This window comes from Salvia miltiorrhiza, chromosome 1 (assembly GCF_028751815.1).
Source record: "Salvia miltiorrhiza cultivar Shanhuang (shh) chromosome 1, IMPLAD_Smil_shh, whole genome shotgun sequence".
NCBI classification, from domain to species: domain Eukaryota; kingdom Viridiplantae; phylum Streptophyta; class Magnoliopsida; order Lamiales; family Lamiaceae; genus Salvia; species Salvia miltiorrhiza.
The window spans coordinates 23,882,596-23,896,197 of record NC_080387.1 but is presented as its reverse complement, the minus strand read 5'-3'; the positions used below and the strand labels follow the sequence as shown (position 1 = coordinate 23,896,197).

The window sequence follows — 13,602 nt, the reverse complement described above, 5'->3', positions numbered from 1 at the left end:
TAGCATCCTTAGATAAATAATTTCCTTCTTTCGAAAGTTCTGTATATATATGCTCAAAACTCTCGAAACCATAATATAGAAAAAAGTTGTGCCACCCTAAATATGTAGACAATTTTATTTTGTTTCTAGTCAATTAATTAAAACTGCAACTTTCAAAAATTAAAAGGTTGGAAATTCGGAAGAGAAAAAAGAAAAAGAAATAGCTTGTGCGGCCCATTCCGTCCCTAAAAAGACAGTGGCAAAACCGTCATTTTAAGCATAGGGAAAATTTCTCATTTTTCTAAGTGGTCAAACCAGAATCCACATTGCTCCAGCGAAAAGGTGAACAAATCAGGCATTCCGCCATTCTTGAGGGGCAGTTTAGTCATTTGATGTCCTCCTATAAGTACCCAACAGTTCGCTTTCCAACACAATCCCACCATTTCCCCTCTCTCTCTCTCTCTCAACTTTTCTTCGAGGAGTAACTCTTCTGCGTTTCTCCACAGTCGCAAAAAGCGAGAATTTTTAAAATCTCGCCACGACGTCGTTCGGACCCCCCCTCGACGAGGCTTCCATTTTCAAACCGCCGCGTCGTCGTTTGCCTGCGCCGGCGATACTTATCATCGTACAAATCCCGATTTCTGAAACGCCGCGTTTTGAACACCGGAGCAGAGCCTATTTCGCCGCCTTCACTTGGCTATGGTGATTGATTTTGATTTCGTTTAGGCGAAGTAGTGGTACGGGGAAGGGCGTGGTCTATGGGGAAAGTGGGGGTAGCGTTGGCGGCGGGGTGTGCGGCGGCGGCGTGCGTGGCGGCTGCGGTCATGGTTGGGCGGCGGGTGAGGCGGAGGCGGGGCTGGAGGAGGGTGGTCAGGGTGCTGGAGGAGCTGGAGGAGGGATGCGCCACCCCTGTGGGGCGGCTGCGCCAGGTTGTCGATGCTATGGCGGTTGAGATGCACGCCGGCCTCGCCTCCGAGGGCGGCTCCAAGCTTAAGATGCTTCTCACTTATGTACACAATCTTCCCACTGGGTAAACCCCTAATGCTTCTGTTGCATGTGTAATTTTGATTGACCTTTCGTTGGTTTTCCCCAGTTTTGATGCTTGATATGCTGCTCTTGGAGTTTGAGTATCATTTTGTTTTCGTGGCGTGATTCTATTATGTTATTATGAAATTGATAGTGAAATTTTTACCTTGTGTTTCGTGTTTGTTTAATTTCCGTGAGCACTTGATTTTCTGAATTGCTTGCGGAAATGCTATTGCTTTCTAAGATCTATTGTATGGTATTGGAGTTAAAACTTGTGAGTTGTTAATGTTTTTTCTGTTCTTCTTTCATTTTTTTTAATCCCTGGTTGATTGGTTATTTCCCCCTTCTTCGCTTTTCTCTAGCTGGCATCTTAGCTAAAGTTGATTTGAAATAGAAATTTGAGTTAAACTCTGATGAATAATTTTTCATTAATGTGCTGGCTGGAATCTATCTTTTAGTTTCTTATTACTTGCGAAAGGAGGTCTGATATTAATGAGACCGCGTATATTACGGTTCTTTTGCCATCTGTTTTTAGTGCATTTATTTTGCCTTTATTTTTAGTGCACCTATTTTGCTTCAATGTGTATGATGATCATTTTGCTTGGTTCCACAAATATACATACTCAGTTTTCTGTACTCTTTATGGCTTACTGGATTAAGCTTATCTTCTTGTTTACTTTCTTTTCTTTTTAATATTTTCGTATCTGATAAGTAAACTTTGTTTTCTTTCATTAAATGCACTGCTCTGAAAGTGTAAGTGAGGCCTAACTGTTTGTTTGGGTTGATAGCCATATTTTCCTGCAAATAAGATAATGCAGGATATATGTTCAGAGTTATGCTTTCATAGATTCCATCAGTTACTCCCTATTGATGAGCTTTCTTTATATTATTTCCTGATATTAATTGTTCCTATATTATGATTATAAGTATTTTTCACCCTTATGTAAATATGTAATAAGAACTCAAATTTTCAGGATGGAAAAAGGGATATTTTATTCTCTAGATCTTGGTGGTACTAATTTCCGTGTCTTGCGGGTTACATTAGGAGGCCAAAGGTCTACTATACTTGATCACGATGTTGAGCGACAACCCATTCCACAACATTTAATGACGAGCACGATTGAGGTGGCTGATCTTTATGCCTTATTACTAGTTTTAGTTCTGTGCTGAGAAGTGATATTTGGAATATCTGATGTTTTCTTATTATATCCATTTTCTACTTTCAGGAGCTATTTGATTTTATAGCAACAAAACTAAAGGATTTTGCTGAAAGGGAAGAAAATGCATCTGAGCCTTCAGTAGAGGAAACGCGAGAACTCGGGTTCACATTTTCGTTTCCTGTGAAACAAATTTCTTCTTCATCAGGAACTCTAATAAAATGGACTAAAGGATTCTCTATTCAAGACATGGTTAGTTCCCTCTTTCTTTGGTTACTCACAAATCATGCTCATTGGTCTAAAACAAGTCGGAGAAAAATAATCACTCCCGAGTCCTTCTCATAAAACAAGTAGCGAATTCCAGCATTATTGCTTCAGCTGCTTCCTAATTCAAGTTTACATGGCTTGTTGTACATGTGGCTTTAGATCTTGTGTACAACTTAATAATGGAAGATTGAAAATAAATAATTTCTTCTTTAAATGTCGCATCAGAGTCGCTATGGTTAAACTTTTAAGATGTAGATCTGATGTAAATGACACTTTATTGCAGGTTGGTCGAGATGTGTCTCAGTGCTTACAGGAGGCAATGTCTCGAAAGGGCCTGAATATGCGTGTGGCTGCTCTTGTAAGCTCTATATTCCATCTATTTATACACGATAGAATCTTAATCTTAAATGCGTGTAAGCTCTTTATTCCATCAATTTATACATGATAGAATCTTAATCTTAAATGTCTGTACTAGGGGAAACCAATGCTCTGTTGGATCTTGGGTTCCACTCCACTTCTTACGTGATTGTTGATGTCCTTCATACAATTTTGGCACTGTGCAAAAAAAATATTTTTCTCTTGCAAAATTTTGGTCTGCCTTATGATTTCTATGTCTACCTTAATTGGTTTTGGTGTTTTCCTTTGTGATGCTAACACTTTGCCAACATGTCTTTGGCCACAGGAAGGGTAATATGCCTTTCATTTTTTGAAATATCATTTTGGTGAGCTACACATCATTTATGTAGTTGTTTTGCTGTCTCCCAGCTGCCAACATTTGTCTATCTATCTGATCCATGTTTTAGTAGTGGATCATGTTAGTCTTCCAGCCCTTGTTGAAGTTGCAGCTCCATATGTCCATTGCATCACCAAGCTATATCCACTCTGTTGCGTAGCTTGCCCAAGAGCTGGCATCCTATTTCTGAAAGTTATTTTCAATTCATTCTTCAAATAAACTTCTTCAGCTGGAAAAAGCTTCCCTAACTATTTCCTATTTAAGCCGACAATGATGATTGATTCTTTTATATTTATTTGATGGTTCTAATGTGTTACTCCCTCTGTCCCATTTGAATAGGCCTCAAGGTCTGTGCACGGATGTTAAGAAATGAGTAGTTTATAGTAAAATAGAAGAGAGAGTGTAACTTTTATTTAGGGTATATTTGTCATAACAAGTAGGAGAAAAAACTAATTGTGGGTAAGATGGAATAATTATTTGTGTGACACAATGGCATATGATGTAAATGATGAGTTATGGTAGTGTGTTTTTATGTATTGAATTTTCATTGTAGGTAGTGGCCTATTGAAATGGGATATCTAATTAAGACAGGGTGGCCTATTGAAATGGGATGGAGTGTTGCCACATGAAATTTTTCTGTCATTTGCCATTTATATCTGTTTCTTTGCTGTTACTTTATGGCAGAAAAATGCTTGCAGTTGTATGAATCAGGTTTGTTCTTGTTTATGTCAGATAAACGACACTGTAGGAACGTTGGCCCTCAGTCATTATCACGATCAAGACACAGTAGCTGCTGTGATTTTTGGAACAGGTACCAATGCCTGTTATTTGGAGCGTGCAGATGCCATTATTAAATGCCAAGGCCTTCTTTCAACGTCGGGAGGCATGGTATCCTTTTCATTCCATTGATTAGTCAATATTTATGATTTGATCTGATGTTCCAGATTTGTGTGCTTTCTTGTCTATCTTGGCTTGATATATCCTTCTATGTCATAGGTTGTCAACATGGAATGGGGAAACTTTTGGTCATCTCATTTGCCAAGAACATCATATGACGTCGACTTGGATGGTGAAAGTCCCAACCCAAATGATCAGGTAGCATTAGTCTTCTTCCTGGTCTTTTTCCCTGATTTGAAAGTTATGCATATTTATACACTGTTTATGCTTGTGGATGGATGACTGATGAAAATCATGCTCCAGGGGTTTGAGAAAATGATCTCAGGAATGTATCTAGGAGACATTGTCCGAAGAGTAATTCTTCGGATGTCGCAGGAATCGGATGTTTTTGGACCGGTTTCTTCCAAATTACATGTGCCTTTCATCTTGAGGTAGTGATGTCATTCTTAGTATTGATATTTCCCTAAGGGGCGCTTACTTTGCATGATTGAGTATTTTTATCCTCAAGAGTAGAATTTCTCCAATCTCACCCTTTCAATATGATAATGATATGAATCAAGCAAAACTAGCTTAAATGATAGAATTAATCAAGGCTTTGGGATATTCCAAAGTTTCAATCCATCTAAGTAAACAAAGGATTAGTTTTATTATTTTTATCTATCAAGGCTAATTCTTCAAAGTAAGCGCCCCCAAGTGTATAATAGCATATGAAAAAGCACAGTATATAGTGCTCGTTTTTTTCTGGTCAATGTTTGAGTGCTGGTAAGAAAACAATTAGATAAATCTACTGCATACATCCTTCTGTACAGCATTTATACATGTTATATTTGGTTCTGATTTTTCTTTTAAGTGGGAGAAGATGAGTTGTATTTTCTGAGGGCTGAAAGGTGGTGTTCTTTGGTTAAATGAAAAAGACTGAATTCTTAGAATCAGAAGCTTGACTCTTTCCTCACCGCTAGAAGTTACTTTACTGCATGATTTTCAAATAATTGTACAAGTGAATATCTGCTGTTTTCTGTTGCCTTGAGGCCTTCATGGCTTCATCAATTCAGTATCTACACCTAATTTTGTTTTTATTTATTATTTATTATTTATTTTCAAAGTTGTATTTTGAATTTTGAATTATCATCTGATCGGTTATGAACTTTTTAGGACACCCATGATTGCAGCTATGCACGAGGATGATTCCCCGAATTTGATGGAGGTTGCCAGGATATTAAGAGACACTTTGCAGGTGGAGTCTCCATCGTTTCATTTCTTTGCATCTTAAATGGTTCAACCACTTATCCTTATTCTGCTTATTGATGACTTTGCTTTCAGATCCCTGATGTTCCTCTTAATGTTCGGAAGCTTGTTGTGAAAGTGTGCGACGTGGTAACTCGCAGAGCAGCTAGATTAGCTGCTGCAGGTATTGTGGGAATACTGAAGAAGATTGGGCGGGATGGGAATGGTGGAAGTGTGAGCGGTAAAGCTAAAGGTGGAAGCCAGATTAAGATGAGACGAACAGTAGTAGCAGTCGAGGGGGGCTTGTATACAAACTATACAATGTTCAGAGAGTATCTGAATGAAGCAGTGGGACAAATACTAGGCGAGGATGTGGCTGAGCATGTCATAATCAGGGTGACGGACGACGGATCAGGTATTGGAGCAGCACTTCTTGCTGCATCTCATTCAGCTTCGTCGGCCACTGATAGCATACAGTTGCTTTAGGTACACAAGTATATGCCTTACATATATTTATATAGCCCCTGTAAATTAGTAGAAATTTATATAGAGTAGTTAAAATGGTAAGGAAGGGTTGTGCATATGTGTCATAGTAGGTCGACCTCATAGTTTTACAGTATTCTCAATTAGTATTTGAGAAATTCATTTAGAATATAAGATATTGTGGAATTGTGGTCCAGTCTGTAAAATAGGTATAGGTCTGAAGAATTGAGTTCAATTATATTCATTCATTTATTTATTATTATACATTGCGCTGCTAAATCTTTGACATGAATGATAAATTTGATCAATATGTTATCCTTTCCTTGCCTTCTTCCACCACTTCCACTTGTAGTATCACTATCAATGTCTCCACCAAATTTCGTGCTTTTTTCAAGTCATTTACCACGTGGGCCTAATACCCAGAAAACTAATGTTATTGGAAGTATTATTTTTAGGAAAGTAATTTTATAAAAAATAAATCTTAATATGTTCCTTGTCATGTTATTAGAAATATAAAAAATAATTGTGTTGATTATGTCCAAAAAAAAATGTTTTGATTTTGAATTTGTATCATTAATTAAATAAAATTAATCATGTATAATAAAATTCTTTAGTCACTCTTTTTAGTAACAACAATATACATTATTAAGATGAATTATACTCCCTCTGTCCACGAAAGAACTTCCTATCTTTCATTTTTGGGACGTTCACAAAAGAATTTTCTACCTATTTTTGGACTATATCCCACTACTTATAATCCTCTTACTTTTTACTTTTCACAACTCTCAATATTAATTATAACACATTTTCACCACTCCCAATACACTCAACTACCTTTTATCCACTCTCAATACACTCAACAATATTTTTTCTTAAAACACGTGTCACTCCCTCCTAGGAAGTTCTTTCATGGACGGAGGGAGTATAATTTATAATTTTAAAATTAAATTAAGGTTTTCTTAGAATAATAATACTCCCTCCGTCCACCAATTAAAGCCCCATTTGAGTGTCGGCGCGGAAACTAAGAAAGCTGAAAAAGGTGGTGTAAAAGTGGTGTAAAAGACTAAAAGGGTAGTCTTATTTTATAAGCTATTTCCTTCTTTCATTTTTTACTCTCTAATTAAATAAACTGAAAACTGGAAATAAATAAATAAATAAACTGAAATTCAGAAAATAAATAAACTGGAATTAAATAAATAAATAAATAAATAAACTGAAAATTCGAAAATAAATAAATAAATAAATTAAAATCTGGAAAATTATTTTTTTTAGAAAATAAATAAACTGGAATTAAATAAATAAATAAACTGAAAATTTGAAAATAAATAAATAAATTAATTAAAATCTGGAAAATTATTATTTTTAGAAAATAAATAAACTGGAAATAAATAAATAAATGAATAAACAAACTGAAAATTCAGAAAATAAATAAACTGGAAATAAATAAATAAATAAACTGAAATTCGAAAATAAATAAATAAATTAATTAAAAACTGGAAAATAATTTTTTTAGAAAATAAATAAACTTAAAGTTCGAAAATAAATAAATAAACTGAAAATTCAGAAAATAAATAAACTGGAAATAAATAAATAAATAAATAAACTGAAAATTTGAAAATAAATAAATAAATAAACTGGAATTAAATAAATAAATAAACTGAAAATTCGAAAATAAATAAATTAATTAATTAAAATCTGGAAAATTATTTTTTTTAGAAAATAAATAAACTGGAATTAAATAAATAAATAAACTGAAAATTCGAAAATAAATAAATAAATAAATTAAAATCTGGAAAATTATTATTTTTAGAAAATGAATAAACTGGAATTAAATAAATAAATAAACTGAAAATTCGAAAATAAATAAATAAATAAATTAAAATCTGGAAAATTATTATTTTTAGAAAATAAATAAAGTGGAAATAAATAAATAAATAAACTGAAAATTCGAAAATAAATGAATAAACAAACTGAAAATTCAGAAAATAAATAAACTGGAAATAAATAAATAAATAAACTGAAATTCGAAAATAAATAAATAAATAAATTAAAAACTGGAAAATAATTTTTTTAGAAAATAAATAAACTTAAAGTTCGAAAATAAATAAATAAACTGAAAATTCAGAAAATAAATAAACTGGAAATAAATAAATAAACTGAAAATTTGAAAATAAATAAATAAATAAACTGGAATTAAATAAATAAATAAACTGAAAATTCGAAAATAAATAAATTAATTAATTAAAATCTGGAAAATTATTATTTTTAGAATATAAATAAACTGGAATTAAATAAATAAATAAACTGAAAATTTGAAAATAAATAAATAAATTAATTAAAATCTGGAAAATTATTATTTTTAGAAAATAAATAAACTGGAAATAAATAAATAAATAAACTGAAAATTAGAAAATAAATAAACTGGAAATAAATAAATAAATAAACTGAAAATTCGAAAATAAATGAATAAACAAACTGAAAATTTGGAAAATAAATAAACTGGAAATAAATAAATAAATAAACTAAAAATTCAGAAAATAAATAAATAAATAAACTGAAAATTGAAAAATAAATCAACTGAAAATTCGAAAATAAATAAACTAAAAATTCAGAAAATAAATAAACTGGAATTAAAATTTTCAGAAAATAAATAAATAAACTTAAAACTGGAAAATAAATTTTTTAGACAAAGGGTAGTAATTTAAAGTAAGGAGAGAGGGTAAAAGGGTACAAAAAGCACAATAGGGCTTTAATTGGTGGACAAAAATTTAAGGGCAAGTAGGGCTTTAATTGGTGGACGGAGGGAGTAATAATACAACAAGCTATGTAGTTTAATGGTATTTTCTCCATTTAATAATAATATACAACATAAAGCATGATTCATAGTTCTAAGAATTAAATTAAGATTTGCTAATAATAATAATAATGATGATGATGATAATAATACACAACGAAAAACACCTATTAAATAAAAATTATAGTTTTCATTTGAATAAAATAATAAAAATAATTTTAAACACATAACTAAGTAAGAATTATGAGAGAGAGTTTCTCAAAAAAAAAAATTATGAGAGAGATGAAAAAGAATACCTAAAATAAAGTTAGTGAATAAGAATTTTGGAAAGTTGTATTACTTTCCTTATTTTCATAATGCTTATTAATTTCATATTTAATAAAAAATTAATCAAATGTATAAATTTAGTATTTTCAAAATCAAATTACATTTTTATGTTAAAATCTGTACCAAACAAACGAGCCTATAAGATTTTGTTGATAAATTTATTTGAGATTGAATCTCTTTTTATCCTTACTTTTTTGATCAATTACTAACGCTAACTTCATTACCTCTTTTAAATGAAAGTTCTGTCGTCGTCGTCGTCATCATCATCATCATTATTAATTTAAGGGTTAAGGTACAGATATCCCTCTAAACATGACCCCCTAGAACGTATACCCTCCATTCTCCAACTTGGTACAAATTGCCCCCCAAACTCGACGAAAAGTATACAACTAACCCCAACCCACAGACGGACGTTAGACGCCGTCCAGAAAATATATATATATTTTTATTATTAAATGCAGGGCCCACCAAGAATGTTTACGTGGGTTTCTCTAACAACCGATGCATACGAAGAGTCTCCCACATTCAAAACTCAAGAGGGGCAGAAGATATTGAAGACGACGAAGTCGGAAGCAGCGAGCGATTTCTTAGGCAATAAGTCTCCACCGGCGACCACAGATTGCCACTTCCAAAAAAAGGTAAGTTTTGCTTAAACTCGAATCGTGGGGATGGTTTTTTATTGCATGCAATTAATCCCGAATCAATGAATGTTAATAGATTGAACTAGGGTTGAACTGTAGTGTTAATAGATTAATGGAATGTTAAAATAGTGTTGTTTCTGTTATTTCGTTGTGTAGGATGGCAAATCCTATGGTCACCTTTGTGTTCAATCTTTTTGGTATTTGGTCTAAAGATGAAAACAGTGGTGAAATCAAATATGAGGGTTATGATTCGTCGGAAATAGAAGACATCTTAGGCAATATGACTTTTGAACGAATAATGTCCGAGTTTGAGTCGTCTGAGTCTTGCATCAAGCCTAGGGCAGTTTATGCGTATGACGAAGATTATAGATTAGATAAAGGCCTAATTCTCATTAGGGATCAAAGGCATTGTGCGAAGGTGTTAGATTATCTAGAGATATTAGGCCAAGGAGAAATTCAATTTTTTTGCTGACTTTGAAAAGATTCCTATGCCTAGTTTCACACCATTGAGCTTGTTTATAGAAAAAGAGCTCAATACTCTATATGGGGAAGGGCCAGAGGGTTTAGAACACACAAAAGATGGGGTAGATGTTGGGGCATCTGGTACTGATACTATTGAAGGGGATAGGATTCTTGATAGCTTAGTAGTTGACAATGATGAAGGGGATAGGGGTCTAGAGGCAGAGGATATGGGTGAGCAAAACAATGATGATGTTGTGGGTAGGAATGATGAAAGAGAAGAGGGCAGGGATGAGGGTGAGAGTGAAAGAGAAGAGGGCAGGGATAATGACAGAGATGAGGCAGTTGACATGGAAGCAGAGGTGGATGAGGGTGAGAGTGAAAGAGAAGAGGGCAGGGATAATGACAGAGATGAGGGGGTGATTAGTGATGATGACTCTAGTGTTTACAGTGCTCATTTAAGTGAGAGTGAGGTTGATGAGCAAGAAGTAGAGCAAGTGATGGCTACTGTAGAGGATGGGGAGGAGGGTAGATTTCAGTTGGGGCAGACCTTTGCTGGGGCAAAGGAAGCTAGAGAAGCCATCAATTCATATGGTGTGAAGTTTGGTTACAAAATAAAATTTGTAAAAAATGAGAAAACTAGGATAAAGGTCGTATGTATGAATGATAAAGAGTGTCCATTTCTCATGCATGTGTCCAAGGATGGTGATCCTGATGGTTTGGTGATTAAGACTCTTATTCTAGAGCATACATGTTGCAAACAGAGGGAGGTACCTAGTGCTAGTCAGGGATACTTGGCTAAGTATTTCAAGCAAGCAGTTTATAGGAACCCAAAATACACCTCCAAGGACATGCAAGGTCATGTGAAAGACCATCTGAAATTACATGTTAGTTTGGCCAAATGCAAGAGGGCAAAGAAGGAAATCATATGCAATCTGGAGGGGAGCTACAAGGAAGAGTTCAGTAGGCTTTGTGCCTACATTGAGAAGATCAAGGAGTGTATGCCAGAAGTAGGTTAGAGCTCCAGTTATCTACAGAGCAATTGCAAGCTGGAAAGAGAGTTTTTAAAAGACTCTTTGTCATGCTAGAGCCATTTGAAAGGAGTCACCTTTGGCTATCTTTTAACAGCAGTTGGAAAGGATGGCAACGAGGGAATTGTTCCCATTGCATGGGCAGTGGTGAACAAGAAAGATAGCTGCCCTCAAAAGCTTTCACAGGTATCAATCTAAACTGCTTTCCATTATTTATTTGTGAATTAACTAACATTCTGTGATTCTTTTGCAGCAGATCAATGAATCACAAGCTTAAACATCATCCAAGCCAACAAAGAAGAGTGGAAGAAAAAGGTCAAACTCAAGAGTAGGTTTGTATGTGAATGAGAAGACTGGAAAACAAGTTCTATTGGTAAGTATATGAAATTTATTGTCTATCTCCATAATAGTTCAATTGACTAAACTGTAAAGCTATTGCATATTAACACAAAGTGGAACATCCTCATCTATTGTCATAGATGAAGGGACCCCAAGAGGAACTGATCCACATACCAGATTCCCTATACCAAATGAATCTAAGATAAGAAAATAAAAGAGGCAGAGACAAAGCACTGAAGAACCTGGCCCAGCACAAGTGAAGAAGGAAAAAATCAAGCCATTCAAGGCACCCAGAGGGAAGAAGGCAGATGATAAGCAAGCACAGATACTAAGGAGATCACCTAGGGGGAAGAATGTCATCTCAACACTTGGATCCACCACTACGGGTTGACATGATATAATTCTTTTGGTGTTGTAATAGAACAGATACAAACTTTTGGTCTTGTGATAGAACAGGGTGTTACGATTTCAGTTGGTACAAACTTGTGAATTTGAAAACAATTTTTGATGTTTTTTGGGAGCCTCAATTGTTATGAATTTGTATGAATTTCAGTTGTGATTTACATTTGAAGTTATCTTTTATTTTGGATAAATTGCACATGTGTATAAACTGCACAAATAGAGATTACACTTGAAGGTTGCTAATTTCCTTCATTGCTCAATGGATGATACAACACCAATGGATGAGAATTTAGCTATAACCGGAAGCGCAGCTCTGCTCCTATGCGCTGCCCAGCGCAGCTCTGCTCTGCCCCATGCGCTGCCCAGCGCAGCTCTGCTCTGGCCATATGTGCTGCCCAGCGCAGCTCTGCCCCTATGCGCTGCCCAGCGCAGCTCTGCTCTGCCCCAATGCGCTGTCTAGCGCAGCTCTGCTCTGGCCATATGTGCTGCCCAGCGCAGCTCTGCCCCTATGCGCTGCCCAGCGCAGCTCTGCTCTGCCACCACATGCGCTGCCCAGCGCAGCTCTGCTTTGCCCCATGCGCTGCCCAGGGCAGCTTTGCTCTGGCCATATGTGCTGCCCAGCGTAGCTCTGCCCCTATGCTCAAAGGGACATTAAGATTTGTAAAGCTGCAAGTGGGACCTCACCACACATGTGTATAAACTGCACAAATAGAGATTACACTAAAATTTGCAAATTCATTCCATCAAATCATTGTAACAAACACAGATACAAGAACTTGAAGGTTGCTAATTTCCTTCATTTGCTCAATGGATGATACAACATCAATGAGCATAAAAAAGAGCAACACAAAAAGGTTTTTCTTCATGTTACAACTACATACACTAGCAACAACCAAGAGAAAATCAAAATCAAAATCACAAGTGTATTTTTCCTTCTAACCCTTCTGCATTCTTCCATCAACACTTTCAATACACTCCAAAGATCATCAATTTCAGTTTTCACGTCCATGGATGGGGCCGAACTTTGATGGATCTTCAAGAGCTTCATATTTTCATTCTTCAACATGTTTATAACATCTCTTGCCCTCTCACACATTGGCTCGTCGTACCAATCGAAAAAACCACAGTTCTTCGTCTACGAGGGGGTAAAAAATGTATAGAAATTTCAAAAAAAGTGTCGCCAATACAAAGTTCAAAATTTAGTGAAATACCTTCCAATTTATACACCCATAGAACCGTCTCCCTGGGTTATCGTTTGTCCACGAGGTCATTCTTGGAGCTTTAAGTCGCTTGCCTTCAAATTCGCAAAGACAACAAACGTAATCACTCCCATTCTCAGTTCGCATCTGTCGTCGAGCTCGCGACGAGCTACACCCGAATCCAGAGTTAACACTCATGTGTACTTGCTCGATTTCAATAAACCAAGCTAAACACTAAGCTAATTCGAGAAATTTCCTTCAATTTCTCTTCAAGAATCTGAAATGAGATCGTAAATTAGGGTTCTTAGTATTTGAACCCTAATTTCTAATTTGAAAGCCGTTGATAGCCGTTGCTTGGTGGGCCCCACATTTAATAATAATAAAAATATATATATTATGGACGGCGTCTAACGTCCGTCTATGGGCTGGGGTTAGTTGTATACTTTCCGTCGAGTTTGGGGGGCAATTTGTACCAAGTTGGAGAATGGGGGTATACGTTCTAGGGTGGTCATGTTTAGGGGGTATTTGTACCTTAACCCTTAATTTAATGATATTATAGATGGAAATGGTTCTAACGGGAGAATCCTTAATTGTTGTGCAAATGAAAAATTACTTTTAACTCTTGAATCGTTAAGATTTTGGGT

The 13,602-nt window shown here is 35.1% G+C and overlaps 1 protein-coding gene across 1 annotated transcript; it reads left to right on the top strand.

Annotated features, from left to right (window-relative positions):
• The first annotated feature begins 400 nt into the window (after positions 1–400).
• LOC131007101 (hexokinase-3-like) lies at positions 401–6,028 on the top strand. The gene is made up of 9 exons (XM_057934256.1): positions 401–1,009; positions 1,980–2,130; positions 2,232–2,414; positions 2,713–2,787; positions 3,895–4,050; positions 4,159–4,257; positions 4,363–4,490; positions 5,212–5,293; positions 5,380–6,028. The coding sequence occupies exons 1-9, from the start codon at positions 738–740 to the stop codon at positions 5,767–5,769; spliced, it is 1,536 nt and encodes a 511-aa protein (XP_057790239.1). The 5' UTR covers positions 401–737; the 3' UTR covers positions 5,770–6,028.
• Positions 6,029–13,602: the final 7,574 nt, after the last annotated feature.